The following is a 13,928-nucleotide window of genomic DNA, read 5'->3' as shown; positions in this document are numbered from 1 at the left end:
AAAGAGTGTGGTGTTCTAGAGGCTTGTGAAGATAAGTTTTGCAGGAGGGAAAGCATGATAAACTCTGTAAAATATGGCTTGAAAAAACCGAGTGAGATGTGGGTTACAGTTGACTAATGGATATGGTAAAGTGATTGTTGATGACCTTGAAAGGAATGCTTTTGGTAGAATATCCAGTCAGGGCAAAAACCTGATTGAGGTGAGCCCATGAAAGAAGGGAGGAAAGTAAGTATAGACAAGTCATTTGATGCTTATTGTGGAAAAGAGAACAAAGAAATGGGGCAGTGGCTAGAAGGGGATGTGGAAGTAGGGATGGGTTTTCTTTCTTTTTCTCTTTAAGGTAAGAACTATCATAATGTGTTTGCATGCTGACAGGAATAACTTAGAGAAGGAAATATGGTTGGAGCAGGAGAGCAAGAGGCCAGTAGCAGGAGTGGGGTCCTGGAGAAGGGATCCAGTTGGCAGATAGAGTCATGGCCTTAAATAGGAATACGGAGAGAGAAGTTAGAGTATACGGGCACGGATGGCAGCTTGTAGAAATGTTCATTGAATAGCTTCTGTTTTCTCTGAAATAAGAATCAAGGTCACCCCATAATAAATAAACAGAGCACAATAAAAGTTTTGTTCAGTACTCTCTCCTCAGTGCTTAGAACAGTGGTTTGAACATAGTAAGTGCTTAGTAAATGTTCGTTAAATAAATGAATGTAAGGAAGAGTAACCCTGGATTGGAGGGGAGGAGGCAAGTGAGGTTGCGCAGAGGTGGCTGTCGGGTGAGGCGAGAGCAGTGCTCCTGGGAGTGATGAGGGGAACTGTTCCAGTCATATGGAAGAAGAAGTGAAAGGACTTGATTTTTCTTTGGCTCAGGGGAAGGAAAGGTTGAGTATGACCTGTTTGTAGCTCTGGAGTATGTCCTTAGTCTTTCAAATGAAGTGGACTGTGATGTTGTTTAATGATTTGAGGGATTTTTCAGAGACTTAATTGCTGAGCACTCTAACCTAGTTTGTATAAAGCTGATGTAGTCATCTATTTGGTCTGTACTTCCCAGAAAGTATCTCTGTAGCTGCCAAGGAATCAAGTCTCTCCTGCCACCACCTCCCAGGAGTTTAGGGAAAATTGTGTTCTGGGCGTCTGCGGAAGTGTTTGATGTTGAAAATTAAATGTATGTAGAGCTTGGAGTAAGAACTCTTCAAAATACTCAACATAGATTCTTAAAATGTTGAAGGATGCTATTTACTGCATTCTATAAGCAAACTAAGGCAAGTGACGAGAAAGAGTGCATTGAACCTGAGGTGTAAATTTAAGTAGTTTAGTGTGAATACCTTGGATCAGCAGATCTTGAATTGTTTTTCTCAGAGCCACACCTCAGGGCTAACTGGGAGATGCAAGGATGAGCACTGAGCGGATGGGGGCTGAAGTGGATGTCTCCACATCAGCTTCAATAGAAGTTAGTTTGTTTTCAGTTTTATACTCTGAGATTCCTTGTAAGATTTTATTTGCATGGTGATTCTACTGCAGAAACAATAACAGAAAGCATTTGAGTATCATCAGTGTAGGTAACATTTGAGTTTTGCTGGTAAGTCAGATAGTGCTGGTTTTATCAGAGTAGATTATTTCATTGTTTGGAGGTGGGGAAAACCACTTAGAAAGGCCTCTTTTATCCTTTGATTCAGTAATTAGTTTTTATGGAAAGCAGTCCTACCTTAAGCCCTTCATTCCATTTTCATGAAAAAGGAAGTAAATGGCTCAAAAGCAAAACTGACATCAGCAAATTTTTCAAGACAGTGAATCCTTGAAAGTTGGCGCCCAGTTAAATCAGTGTTTTACACAATTGATTTATAGTTGTATTTATGCATCATATTTAACTGGTATTTATAATTGTTAATATTAAGAGACATTTATTGAGCATCTAATACACGTAAGGTCTACTGTACTAGGTGTTGGGGATACAGAAACAGGCAAGATGTGATCTTTTCCCATGCAGGGGTTAGAGTCCAGTTGGGGAAATAGAACACAGCCATAAAAAGATCAACAGCATTGCAGAAGAGTGTAGAAGACCACGAGTTTGCAGAGCTGCTGCAGGGGTTCCACAGATATGTGATGCTCATTTCTTTTTAAAAAATTAAATAAACCGTTAAATAAAAGTGTCCTATGCACCAAATATTAACGTGCACAGAAGGAAGACAACCACTAAAGCTCATTAATTTATTTTGTAGATTAATTCACTCTTTTTTTTTTTTACCATTTCAAAATAAAGTAGTAGATCCTTTATTTGTATTTCTTGAAGCCGTTGAAAAAAGTCACGTAGTACCAGCAACACGTTTTGGCCATCATTTTCCCTCTTCCACCTCTGCCTTCCCAGAGGAGTTTGGCCCCCAAGTCACACTCCTCACACCTCTTCAGGCCCCACAACAAAGCAAACCCTGTTTCAGCGGTTTCTTCCTAACTTCCTTTCCTTCTGATTATTCATCACAAAATCTCAAAAACGGATCTATCAGATAAGATCTACCTCAGAAATCCTGGGAAGGGAAGATACATTGAGCAGGCCAGGCCATAGAAAGCACTTCCCAAGGCCTGGGGAGGAGAAATCCAGGGAATTCACGCTGAGTAACTTACAGCCCTTCATGCTTGTTAACGCTTTGTAGGCTGCATGGTGCTAGAGCTCTCTGAGCCTTCAAATGAGAATATCCTGGACGAGTTTTTCCGCAAAGTCAAGAATCATTATGTGAACAGTGTATCTTTAAGGACTTAAGAAGGGAGTATGGTTTCTCATGAGGTGAATAGTCATTCAACAGAAAGGACTTTATCATGTAGTATTTTGTGACTGTGAACCTGAACCATCTTTGTTTTATCCTAGGTTTAGGACAAATGATGGATTTCTTTCATCTTCTCTGATATTTGGCATCAAAATTTATTTGATACGATTCATAAGTGGACAGATGCTGAAGGGTAGGGATGTATACCTAGTCTAGAAATGGCAATGTTTGATAATTTTGGAACAAGAAATGGCTGTCCCCATTTCAAAAAATCGTGAGCCATCAAGTTTTCAAAGTAAAGTCTTTTGAGGATGCAAGTGCAAGAAGTGGAAGTAAGGATAAGCCAAAGTCTATTAGAGATGTATTTGAAATCAGGAATCACTCACTGTTGACAAGATTAGATATGTTCCTAGGATTAGGCCTAACAGCTGATGAGGAATTAGTTACATTAATCTATATCAGGTCTATATACCTTCAAATGGAATAAAAAATTGGGTTTAACTACACTTTAAAGTCTTATTAAAATTTTTAATATTAATTGTTCCTTTGTTTCTTATTTCTGTAAATTATTCATAAAATGACTTAAAAAGCGGGGTGGCAGCCCATGGTGATGGCTGTTTTTCTTGGTGTTGCTGACAGTTTAAACATGAACTAAAGTGCTTTCCACCCTGTAGTAAGTCCTCTGTCCAATTTTTAAAATCACAGCACACCGTTTTTTCCTTCTTAGGGCTTCTGACAAAATTTACTTTTATTTAGTTAGTTTCCTTTTGTGTGGCTTCTATCCCATGCTCTAAGCGAACTGTGAGGGCGAGGACTGTGTCTGTTTTGTTCATGGTGGGTCTCCGGCACCTTAGATAGTGCCTGACACGTGTTAAATGTGTAATACATTTGTCAAACAGGGGGCTTGCTTATAAAAATCTTCCTTGGTTAGATATTTGGACTTTTGTTAGCAGTGTATTAGCAGACTCACAAACAGGTTTGGGTTTAGTTCAGCCTTTTAACTCATTGAGATTTATACTGCTTCAGTTTACTATATATATTTTAGTGTTGGGAAGCAGATTGCCTCTTTCTGAGCTATGAATAATGCTGCCTCCTTTAGAAAAGAATCAGCAATGGTTTTATATCGTATTTGTTTTGCCTGTCCAACTTGACAAAGCTAAATTGTTGTGATGAGGTTAATCAAGCTTAAAGCATTTTTCTTATAGTATTTAGCATATAGGATTTTTGTTGTGGGGTGGAGGGCAGACACACAGTTAGAAACTATATCTGATGAATAATAGTTATCCGTAAACGGTTGTTGAAATGTTCCCCCCCATTTTTCATGTCACAGTAAGTCAACAGACCTGCCAAACTTTACACAGACAGTCTGTTTGAGCTATTTATGAAGGATACATAGGGACACATAGGGATCTCAAAATTTTGGAATATCATATTTTACAAGTTACAGCTAATAATGATGTATGTGAACAAGTAGATGACAATAGAGTGCAGTTGGGATATGTCTGGATAGCACTGGATGACCTTTTTGTCCTCCTTATCACAGAACCTTTAGCATTGTAGGTGTACTGTCAAAATCATGAATGATAAATCGCTGAGCATAAAGCAGCACACCTTGTAAATAATACCCTGCCCCTTATATCCTAAGTTAACTATCTCCCACCTCTAAAATTACCTACTATCCTCTAGATTTTTCTCACTAAGTAGAAAAAGGATCATAGTTAAACTTTTTTAAGATCCCTAGAGCTAGGAGGGCTTTCTTTTTAATAGAGCATGGTGAAGGTGAGTCACTTTATGATAGGGTACAAAGATCATCATAAGCTGTGTTCCTCCTGCCTTCGTTGAAGAATCTTTAAAACTCATTCAGGCCGTTAGAGAGCAGCAGAGAACTTTATTTCAATAGTTAAGCTACATGGAAACACATATTTTGTGCTTCTTTTCTCCCAAAGTTGAACCAGATCAAATAATCCTAGAAGAAAGGAGCAAAGTCATTATCTTTAAGTGAAAAAAGAATGAATCACTACACATTTAGGAAAATTTAGGATAAAAAGAGAGAGAGAGACATAACAACTACTGAAAAACAAAAATAGGATTTTTCTTGAGGCAGAAGAGAACCACTATAGAAAATTTGTTGGTGATTAAAAACTAACAAAATCAACCACAAACAATGCCACGTACAGAAATTACTGGTTGCTTATCAGAACACTAGTCTCACATTTACACTTGCCCCAGGGACACCTTTGCTTAAATTTTATAAAATCCACAAACCCAGCTTGACCAGCACCGTCGTCGTTTCTAGTATGAAGTGGTGGTCTTCTAGTTTGTCTCCTGACTGCAGTTTCTCACCTGACCAGGTCAGCTAATTGTTCTTTCTTTATTGGTTTTTACCTTGCAAGAGAGTATACATTTACTGAGTATTTTGTTCTTACCACTGAGAATATAACACTTAGAAGAATTCTAGATTCATAACTTGTTTTAAAATGTTAATTTAGGGACTTCCCAGGTGGGACAGTGGTTAAGAATCCGCCTGCCAATGCAGGGGACACGTGTTCGAGCCCTGGTCTGGGAAGAACCCACATGCTGTGGAGCAACTAAGCCCGTGCAGCACAACTACTGAGCCTGCGCTCTAGGGCCCACATGCCACAACTACTGAGCCTACGTGCTGCAACTGCTGAAGCCCACGCACCTAGAGCCGGTGCTCTACAACGAGAAGCCACCACAATGAGAAGCCTGCGCTGTGCACTGCAACGAAGAGTAGCCCCCACTCGCTGCACCTAGAGAAAGCCCCCATGTAGCAACAAAGACCCAACACAGCCAAAAATAAATAAATAAGTAAATCTTTAAAAAATGTTAGTTTATTTAACTCTCCTCATGGTTTCATGGAGCAAATCCTGCTGTACTGATGCTTTCATTTTCAGATTTTTTTTTTTTTTTAATTTTTGGCTGCATTGGGTCTTCGTTGCTGCACGCAGGCTTCCTCTAGTTGCGGTGAGCGGGGGCTGCTCTTCGCTGCGGTGCACAGGCTTCTCATTGCGGTGGCTTCTCTTGTTGCGGAGCACGGGCTCTAGCTGCATGGGCTTCAGTAGTTGTGGCACACAGGCTCAGTAGTTGTGGCTTGTGGCCTCTAAAGCACAGACTCAGTAGTTGTGGTGCACAGGCTTAATTGCTCCACAGCATGTAGGATCTTCCCCGGGCCAGGGATTGAACCCATGTCCCCTGCATTGGCAGGTGAATTCTTAACCACTGCACCACCAGGGCGTTCCCTCATTTTCATATTTATGGGCCATATGAAAAGGGAAAATGATTCTAGGAAGATTCTGGAGAGAGAAAACCTTTAAATATGAAAAAGACTTGGCAGCAGTTGTAAGATCCATGAAGCTGGGGAATTAGGATTATCCCTTCTCTCACATAAAAGTCGGAGTGATTGAGGAACTGTGTCACATAATTGATGGACACCAACTTGGAGACAAATGCTGGAGGGGTGGGGGAGTGATTGATAATGTTATAAAAATATTCTGTACCTAACCACAACACAATCGTTATATTCCTGAAAAGCTTCATGATCAGAGAATCCATGATTGAGATATTTACATCTTATGGGAAAAACAGCAGTGAGTACTGAGGTTATTAATGAATCCAGAAAAACCTAGAAAAATACTCAATTTTGCTTAAAAAAGGCAGTACTAAATAAAGAGAATATAAATTATTATATATCTTAAGTTAGTGATAATGGCCTCTAAATAATGAATGTCAATTTATTGATTGCTAGGAACTTCAGGATTTCTACTCTAGAATGTAAATTTATTTTAATGTTCGCAATTTTCTTGTAATTTAGTTTAATATTTTTATAAATTCATTTTGCATTAAATTTTGGGACCAAGGGAGCGACATTACAAACTATAATAAAGGATGTTGTCAAACTTTCATTTGTTATGGCAGGAAGAGATTCAGAGACCCATAATACCTTAGGAGACAAATGATGACTACCCCTCAATTCCATTGTATAGCTTGGAGTGACTCTTAACTTTAGATGACTCACTGTTCACCTGGCACTAGTCTAACCAAACCTTTTCACAACCTGTCACACCTTTGTACTTTCTTTCTCTTTTCATATTCCAGCATAATTAAAAGAGGAGTTAATTCTTGCTGCTCTTACTTTTCACTACTTGTTTACGTCTGTGTAGTGAGTGGTTGATCCTGGCCCGTGAGTAGGCATCGAGACAGTATTCCTTGTCTTTTGAAACATCTTCGTTCCTCATTAAGCCTCATTAATGAATTTTATCATTCATTCATTTTTCAACAAATATTAAATATCTAGTATTTTTTCAGTACTGTGCTAGGTACTAGTTATCCAGTGGTGTATAAACCTGAAACCATCCCTTTCCTTGTGGAGTGTATATCCTAGATGAGGAAACAGACAGTAACTCCTTCCTTAACACTCCCTGTGTTCCTTACTTTATTTTTTTTTCCATAGCATTTATCAACATCTAAGACTTTATTTTTTGTTTGATTTCATCCACAGAACGTTGGTTACATGAGGACAAACAAGAATTTCTGTATGTTTTTCTAAAGGAATATTTTTTGGTTGAGAAGTGAGAAAGGCACGTTTAATTCGTCACCACGTCCCCTTGATTCTGCTTCTTCAGCCTGTCTTTAAATAACCCCGCTGCCGCTTCCTTTTAGTTCAAGCCCTTTTTATTTTTACCTGGTCTATTAAAGTAGCTTTCCCTGCCTCTATAGTACCTTTCTCCTCCAGATTGCTGCCAGTAATCTTTGTAAAATTCAAGTCTGAACTTCTTCAATGATCTGCTGCTATCTTTTAAAGGTAAATCAGACTCCTTCGCTTTTCATTGTCGGGTTCCTTCCTATCTGTCCAGCCTTTTTTTTTTTCTCTGCCACTCCCTGCTCTCCATCTCAAACTTTATGCTGCAGTAGTATCAATATATTGCACTTCGTCAAGCTTCTCTACTAAGTGTGGTGGCTGGACCAGAGGCTTCCCCTTAACTTGGAAGCTATTTAGAAATGCAAATTTTAGGCTTCACCCTGAGGCCTACTGAATAAGAACCCTGGGAGCAGAGCTAAGCAAGCTAAACAAGACTTCCCAGTAATCCTGATGTGCCTTAAATTTGAGAATCACTACTTTTAGTCCTTTTTTTTTTTTTAAGTTCATTTCCTTAACAAGCTCAGCCATTAATTACCATGCTTTCAATATCATTTTCATTTGTGTAACTCTTAATTTACATCATTGACCCTGGTATCTGTGTCAGTCCTGCTTTTTAAATTGTGTATTGGACATCTTTCCTGGATATCCTTCCTGTACTTCAGACGCTGTAGGTTCTAAACAAAATTCAGTACCCATCTATTAAGATGTTTTATATACTGCGTTTCCTATTTTCTCCTTCAAAGGATTCCTCCTTGCAGCTTTGAATCCTAGATTATGCAGTATTTTCTCTTTGGTTTCTATTTTGTCTTGCTTTAGAGGAACAAAGGAAAAGATTTTTTAATAACTCTACTGACCAAAATAGGGTCAGGATTTTCCAGGCAATAGATTACTGTTGTTTATAGACCATCTGTTAAAATGTATTTTTTTTAATGTATTTTTATCTTATTCTTCTTTGCTTTTTCCTTCCCACCTTTTTTCCCTCCTCAGTTGTCTTTTTCTCTCTCATTTTAAGAACTTAGAGACCATTTACTTTGAATCTTGACCTCAGCTGCCCACGTTCTACCGTAAAGCTGGAGGCATCCTTGACCCTGGGCTAATAGAGTGACAACTTGTACCAAAAGTGACAACTGGTACCAAAGATTGTAGTCAGGCAACATTTCATCAATCTCGGTACAGTTTCTGCAGTAGGTTCTCAATAAATTTTTTTCTAATGAGTAAGTTAGGCAAGTCTCAAAGGACTGGACAGATCTCCAAGGTCAAAAAACCACAGTGAAATTGTGGCTGGATACATAAGGAACCTCAAAGATTTGAGCAGTAAGAAGTGAGAAATTCTGACATTCAAATATTTATTCAGTGAATAAATGAAAGATTTTAAAGAAAAGAATAGCCATTGTAACAGATGGTGAGGTATTTCCTTCTCTGAGAGAAGAGGGATAAATTTAGATTTTATTTCAGTGTGAACTTTCAAGTTTAATTTTAAAAATTCATGTTTATGTGTGCTTCCCCATAAGCACAGTTTGATATACATTTTTAATAATTTTCGTGTCGATTTATGTAACAGTTACATTTTAATGGTTTGACTATATATCTTGGGCTATAACTTTTAACTGTTATTATAGTTCTATTTTTGTTGGATAGGAAAGACAGTAATGTTTGTGTGTGTATATATATATCTGTTAAATTGCACATCTGAATTACCTGACATATGAGAAATTTTTATATGTGAAATCATATATCTATTCTCATAATTTGAGCTATTCTCTCATAAAAAATACATTCTTAAATTATAGTAATAAAAAACTTTCTTTTTAACATGCACACAGGAAACCTCGGCCTGTCTCCCAGTTGGTTGCACAGCAGGTTACTCAGCAGTTTGTGCCCCCTACACAGTCAAAGAAAGAGAAAAAAGATAAAGTAGAAAAAGAAAAAAGTGAAAAGGAAACAACTAGCAAAAAGAACAGTCATAAGAAAACCAGGTAAATTTAGAGTGTTATAATGGCACTTTTGAAGTAATAAAATTAACCATTTAATATTGTCTTTTAACATCAATATATAAAGTATATAAAGTAGAAATAAAAGATTTCATCTCTTTTACTATATCATGAAAGTGTTTTTCTAAGTTGAAGGTATATTAGAAATTCAACACAGAGGCCACAAATACAAGTTTAAGTGTGAGGACACTTTCTGTTTTTTGTTTTTGTTTTTGTTTTACTAGATTACAAGACATTTGTGTTTGAAATGTTTCTTTTTCACTCATAAAGCCAGGAGTGATGTTCACAATACTGAACAGATATTTGCATGAGCTTTAACCAATCAAAATGGTCATGGGTCCAGGCAGAACAGTCATGACGCCCTTATCATAAGTGCACATCAGTGGACTAACAGCCCTGCATATAACTCAACCTTAGCTGTTGTCAGCTTCCTCTGTGATTCAGCTATGTCACTGCTGTTCTAAAACATTTATTTTAGTAAAATTGATAAGCTGTCTGCAAAATTATGATAAAGTTATAAAAGCACATTTAAGAGAACATTACTCCCAGAGTTTTTTGTCATGTTGAGGAAGATTCAGGAATGATTGGCTTGATTAATGTTAATGATTTCAAGCATTTAATTATATTTTTGTGGCTAGTTACACATGAATATAGAGCTTTAAAGACAGATGTATTTGTTTTGTTATTTTTACCTAATTTAATATGCATTACATGCTCAGAAAGTTGGTAGAGAAAAAAGCTAGTTTAAAATTTTATCATCTTTTGTGTTTAGGCCAAGATTGAAAAATGTGGATCGGAGTAGTGCTCAACATTTGGAAGTTACCGTTGGAGATCTGACAGTCATTATTACAGACTTTAAGGAGAAAACGAAGTCACCGCCCGCATCTAGTGCTGCTTCTGCAGATCAACACAGTCAGAGTGGCTCTAGCTCTGATAACACAGAGAGGGGAATGTCCAGGTCATCTTCACCCAGAGGAGAAGCCTCATCATTGAACGGAGAATCTCATTAAAGTTTATTTTCTCCAATTTCCTAGTCACTTCTGTCATACCATGCAAATACACAGATTATGCCAAGAAGTACCACATTTTCATGACAAACATATTCATGCACAATCCATAATTTGCATTTTACATAAAATAGAAATTTGTTAGATTTTATTGCAATCTATGCCTAGTAAACATTTCCAGACTTAACATTTTGGTCTCCACAGTTAAAGGTGCCATGAAAATGTGGTTGAATTACTCATTATGCAGTGTTATTGGTAAGTCTATTTTCACTTTTAGTTTAGTGAATTCTAACACATAATTCTTGAATTCTCTACTATTGGCATGTAACGAATTTAAATTTTTATAACATAGTGCAAGCTGCCTAAATATGTATTATTTGAGAATTGTGAAACAAATAGTTACATGTATACAAGTCAAAAATCAACTTAATCAACTGTTGCTACAACAGAATTTTCTTAATGGTTATCCTCTTAAATACACCTGCTGGTACTTGGTGTGGTTAAATAGGAAGATTGTTATTAAATAAAGAATTTGTATGAACCATTGCCAATGTTTTTGACATTTTACTAAATTATTGTTCCTGAATTATGTTTTAGGTTTTATCTGTTTTGGGGGGGGGGGTTTGCTTATCTTTCAAAACATTCATTTATTGTAATGTTTACTAGCAGACTAGTAAACAATAAAACATTGATTACTTGGCTTTATAATTCAGATTTAGTGCTATTGTCATTGAACACTGGTATTTTCTGTATTATATAGAACATTAGAATTCAAGTAATTATAAGCATTTGGCAAAAACAGAAGAGAAGAAACCTGTCATATTTTAAAAGCTGCAGTTTTGGAAAAGCTTTAACTTAATAGTTTTATCACTGTTTCCTTGCCCCAAACTTATCCAGGGTCATAGAAGTGTGAATCTAATTAATACAGAAATGGGAACTGTTGCACAGAACTGAGAAATAACTAATCTTTAATCAGTTTAATTGGCCTCTTATTAAATATAACAACTCTTATAAAAATTATAGTACCCTATTTTCAGAAACAATTGCCAGTTTATGCATTTATCAATATCCTAAAATTTAAAAAATATTTACAGCCCCACTTACTATTATGTAAATTTACCAATAAAATATTTTTATGACTACAGATTTTGCATTTTTGTTTACAACTAATAAAAGTGTTTTTTGTTGTTTCTAAAAATCCAACTTAGAAACCACACAGTACTTAAATTCTAGGGTCTCCTGCTTTCTCTTAGCCATTTGTTTAATATGTATTTGCCTATAGGAGACTTTTGAACTATAAATGAACTTTAAATCATAACTTGGATACAGAATATCACATAAAAACATCATGATAGCATTTGAAGAAAGAAATAAAACTGTAGACCCTGACAGTTGTGATATTTGGTGGTTTCGTGTGGTAATGTAATTTTCTGTTTAATTGCAGTACTTTTTACAGGCACAATGGTACTGTCTTTTTTGTAAGATGCAAGTTGTGAAGTACAGTTAATTGCATACAGTAAAAGTCTGTGATTAAAACATTTATATACCTCATTCTTTAGTGTTGTTAAATGAAAGAATTTTATTTGTTTTTAAGATACTTTCAGTGGAACCCCAAATGACTGGTATGTTCTTTTAAAACATGAAAGTTTTTTTCTCTTATTTTATTCTTTTTCACATGTTCCAAATGTTTTATATATATACATATATATTCATTATTAGACATAGTAAAAACTACAAGTACTAGCTGTAATAGGGAAAATATTCTAATTTTTAAGTCAAAATTACTCTTTGGAGGTACTGGGTCTTATGATGATGATCAAATACTTTCTGGATATATTTTAAATGGACTGCAAGAGAGAAAAATCTGACAGAAGATGGGATTTTACCTGAACGGGCATAGTCATCTTTCTAAATAGTAGGGAGACAGCATGGAATTTGAGAATGCTAACTGATGGCTGGCATTTGAACCTCTGTTGTAGAACCTAAGTGAGCTTGAGTAAGTCATTCAAGGTCATTTCCCGTCTATTAAACAGGGATAATGGTAATCATATCTAACTCATAGGGTTGTTGGGAGGATTAAATGTCAATCCATATAAAATTCTTAACAACTACCTGACACATACTCTATGCTCAGTAAATGTGAGCCTTTACTGTCTTTATAGGTAAAATCCCATTACAGAAACATAATTTTTTTTGTAACAAAAATTGTTTCCATGCCTTCTTGGATGCCCAAAAGGAATTGTGTTCTGTAGGTTAAACTGAATTTTTTACATCAGATGTTTGCTCTGATCCCAGACCAGCTGTCTTTCTATAATTAAAGAACCTGATGTATGCACTATGAAACAGGAGAAATAAGCTGAGTTGGCTACTTTGATATTTTGTTTTCCTTTCATTAATCACAGTTATCTTTTCCTGTCTTCATTTCACCCTACCTCAAATACACTTCCAAACCAGGAAACAGACTCAAATTCCATAAATACACCTAATGTTAAAATATGCAAAAAGATTCAGAGCCTGGGCTTAGCTCTGGTTCATCAACTTACCCTGTGGTTTTAATAGTGGGTTCTTTTAGCCAAATTCTATACAAAAAGAGCATTTGGATGTTTTTCAGACTTTATTAGCTTATTTTGATATAAGTAAGAGTGAAGATATAATTTGAGGCATACAAGAATACATATTCTTAAACCTTTTATATTACACAGTAGAAATAGTTGACTTAATAACTTAAAGGTTTTATTTTTATTAAATACTTTCCTAAAATTATAGTGATGACTGTAGACAAAGTGAAGACATTAAAAAAGGAAGAAAAACCTTTGCTTTTCTAAGTTGATAACATTTATTACCCTTCTTTTAGAAAGAAGTTCTTATTGCCTGAATAGAATATAGTTTATTCATATTATATACATTCATGCTGAGTGGTCTAGAAGTTTTAGTTTCCACTGAAACCCTTATTTTACTTATTTTCTTGGTCTGCCACTTATCTCTTTTCTGGAATCTTTTGAAGACCTGAAGTAGGAACTGGGCCATTGATAGAAATTTCTGTACTGTACTTTGAAAATTAAGTGCAAACAAAAGAGTGAATGTGTGTGTAAGAAGGGTAATCATAAAGTAATACTTCGACTTATTAGCACTGGCTCCCCTCTTCAACCACAGGCACCTTCAGGTGTCTGGAACAACTGAAACGTAGAGAAGTCATCAGTGACAAAAATAGCTGAGTAGACTCAAGAGACAGTGAAGATTGCAGAATACAGGATGTGACTAATCATTTGTTAAAGCAGAAGGAAAAGAACACCCTCCCTGGCTATTGAGAGTGATGAAAAAGAAGATGCCCTAATAACAAAGGCAAGGAAGGATAGAAATGGGGAGAAAACTGAGGGAGGAGGAAGGAGAAAAAGCAAAGATAGTAGCAGAAATTAGAAAATGGGGCACTTTGATGCAGTCGATGATAGCAGAGAAGAATCGCTCAGAAGGGAGAGAGAGAACAAATAGAATGTATAGCATCTCGGTCTCTTGAGAA

At 36.2% G+C, this 13,928-nt stretch overlaps 1 protein-coding gene across 3 annotated transcripts in view; it reads left to right on the top strand.

Moving 5' to 3' along the window:
* Nucleotides 1–11,962, top strand: part of YAF2 (YY1 associated factor 2) — a 65,159-nt gene extending 53,197 nt beyond the window's left edge. Inside the window, exons 4-5 of one of the 3 annotated variants that reach the window (XM_007454861.1) lie at nucleotides 9,237–9,389; nucleotides 10,177–11,962. In XM_007454861.1, the coding sequence (XP_007454923.1) occupies nucleotides 9,237–9,389; nucleotides 10,177–10,414 (391 nt within the window). In that variant the 3' untranslated portion in view covers nucleotides 10,415–11,962. The remainder of the gene's footprint in view (nucleotides 1–9,236; nucleotides 9,390–10,176) is intronic. The other 2 variants (XM_007454862.1, XM_007454863.1) reach the window with 2 other exon arrangements.
* The last annotated feature ends 1,966 nt before the right edge of the window (nucleotides 11,963–13,928 follow it).

The sequence above is a fragment of the Lipotes vexillifer genome, unplaced genomic scaffold (genome assembly GCF_000442215.2).
Source record: "Lipotes vexillifer unplaced genomic scaffold, Lipotes_vexillifer_v1.1 scaffold707, whole genome shotgun sequence".
In the NCBI taxonomy this organism is placed as follows: domain Eukaryota; kingdom Metazoa; phylum Chordata; class Mammalia; order Artiodactyla; family Lipotidae; genus Lipotes; species Lipotes vexillifer.
Note: the sequence above shows the minus strand (reverse complement) of the source record. Positions and strands in the feature narration are given on the sequence as shown.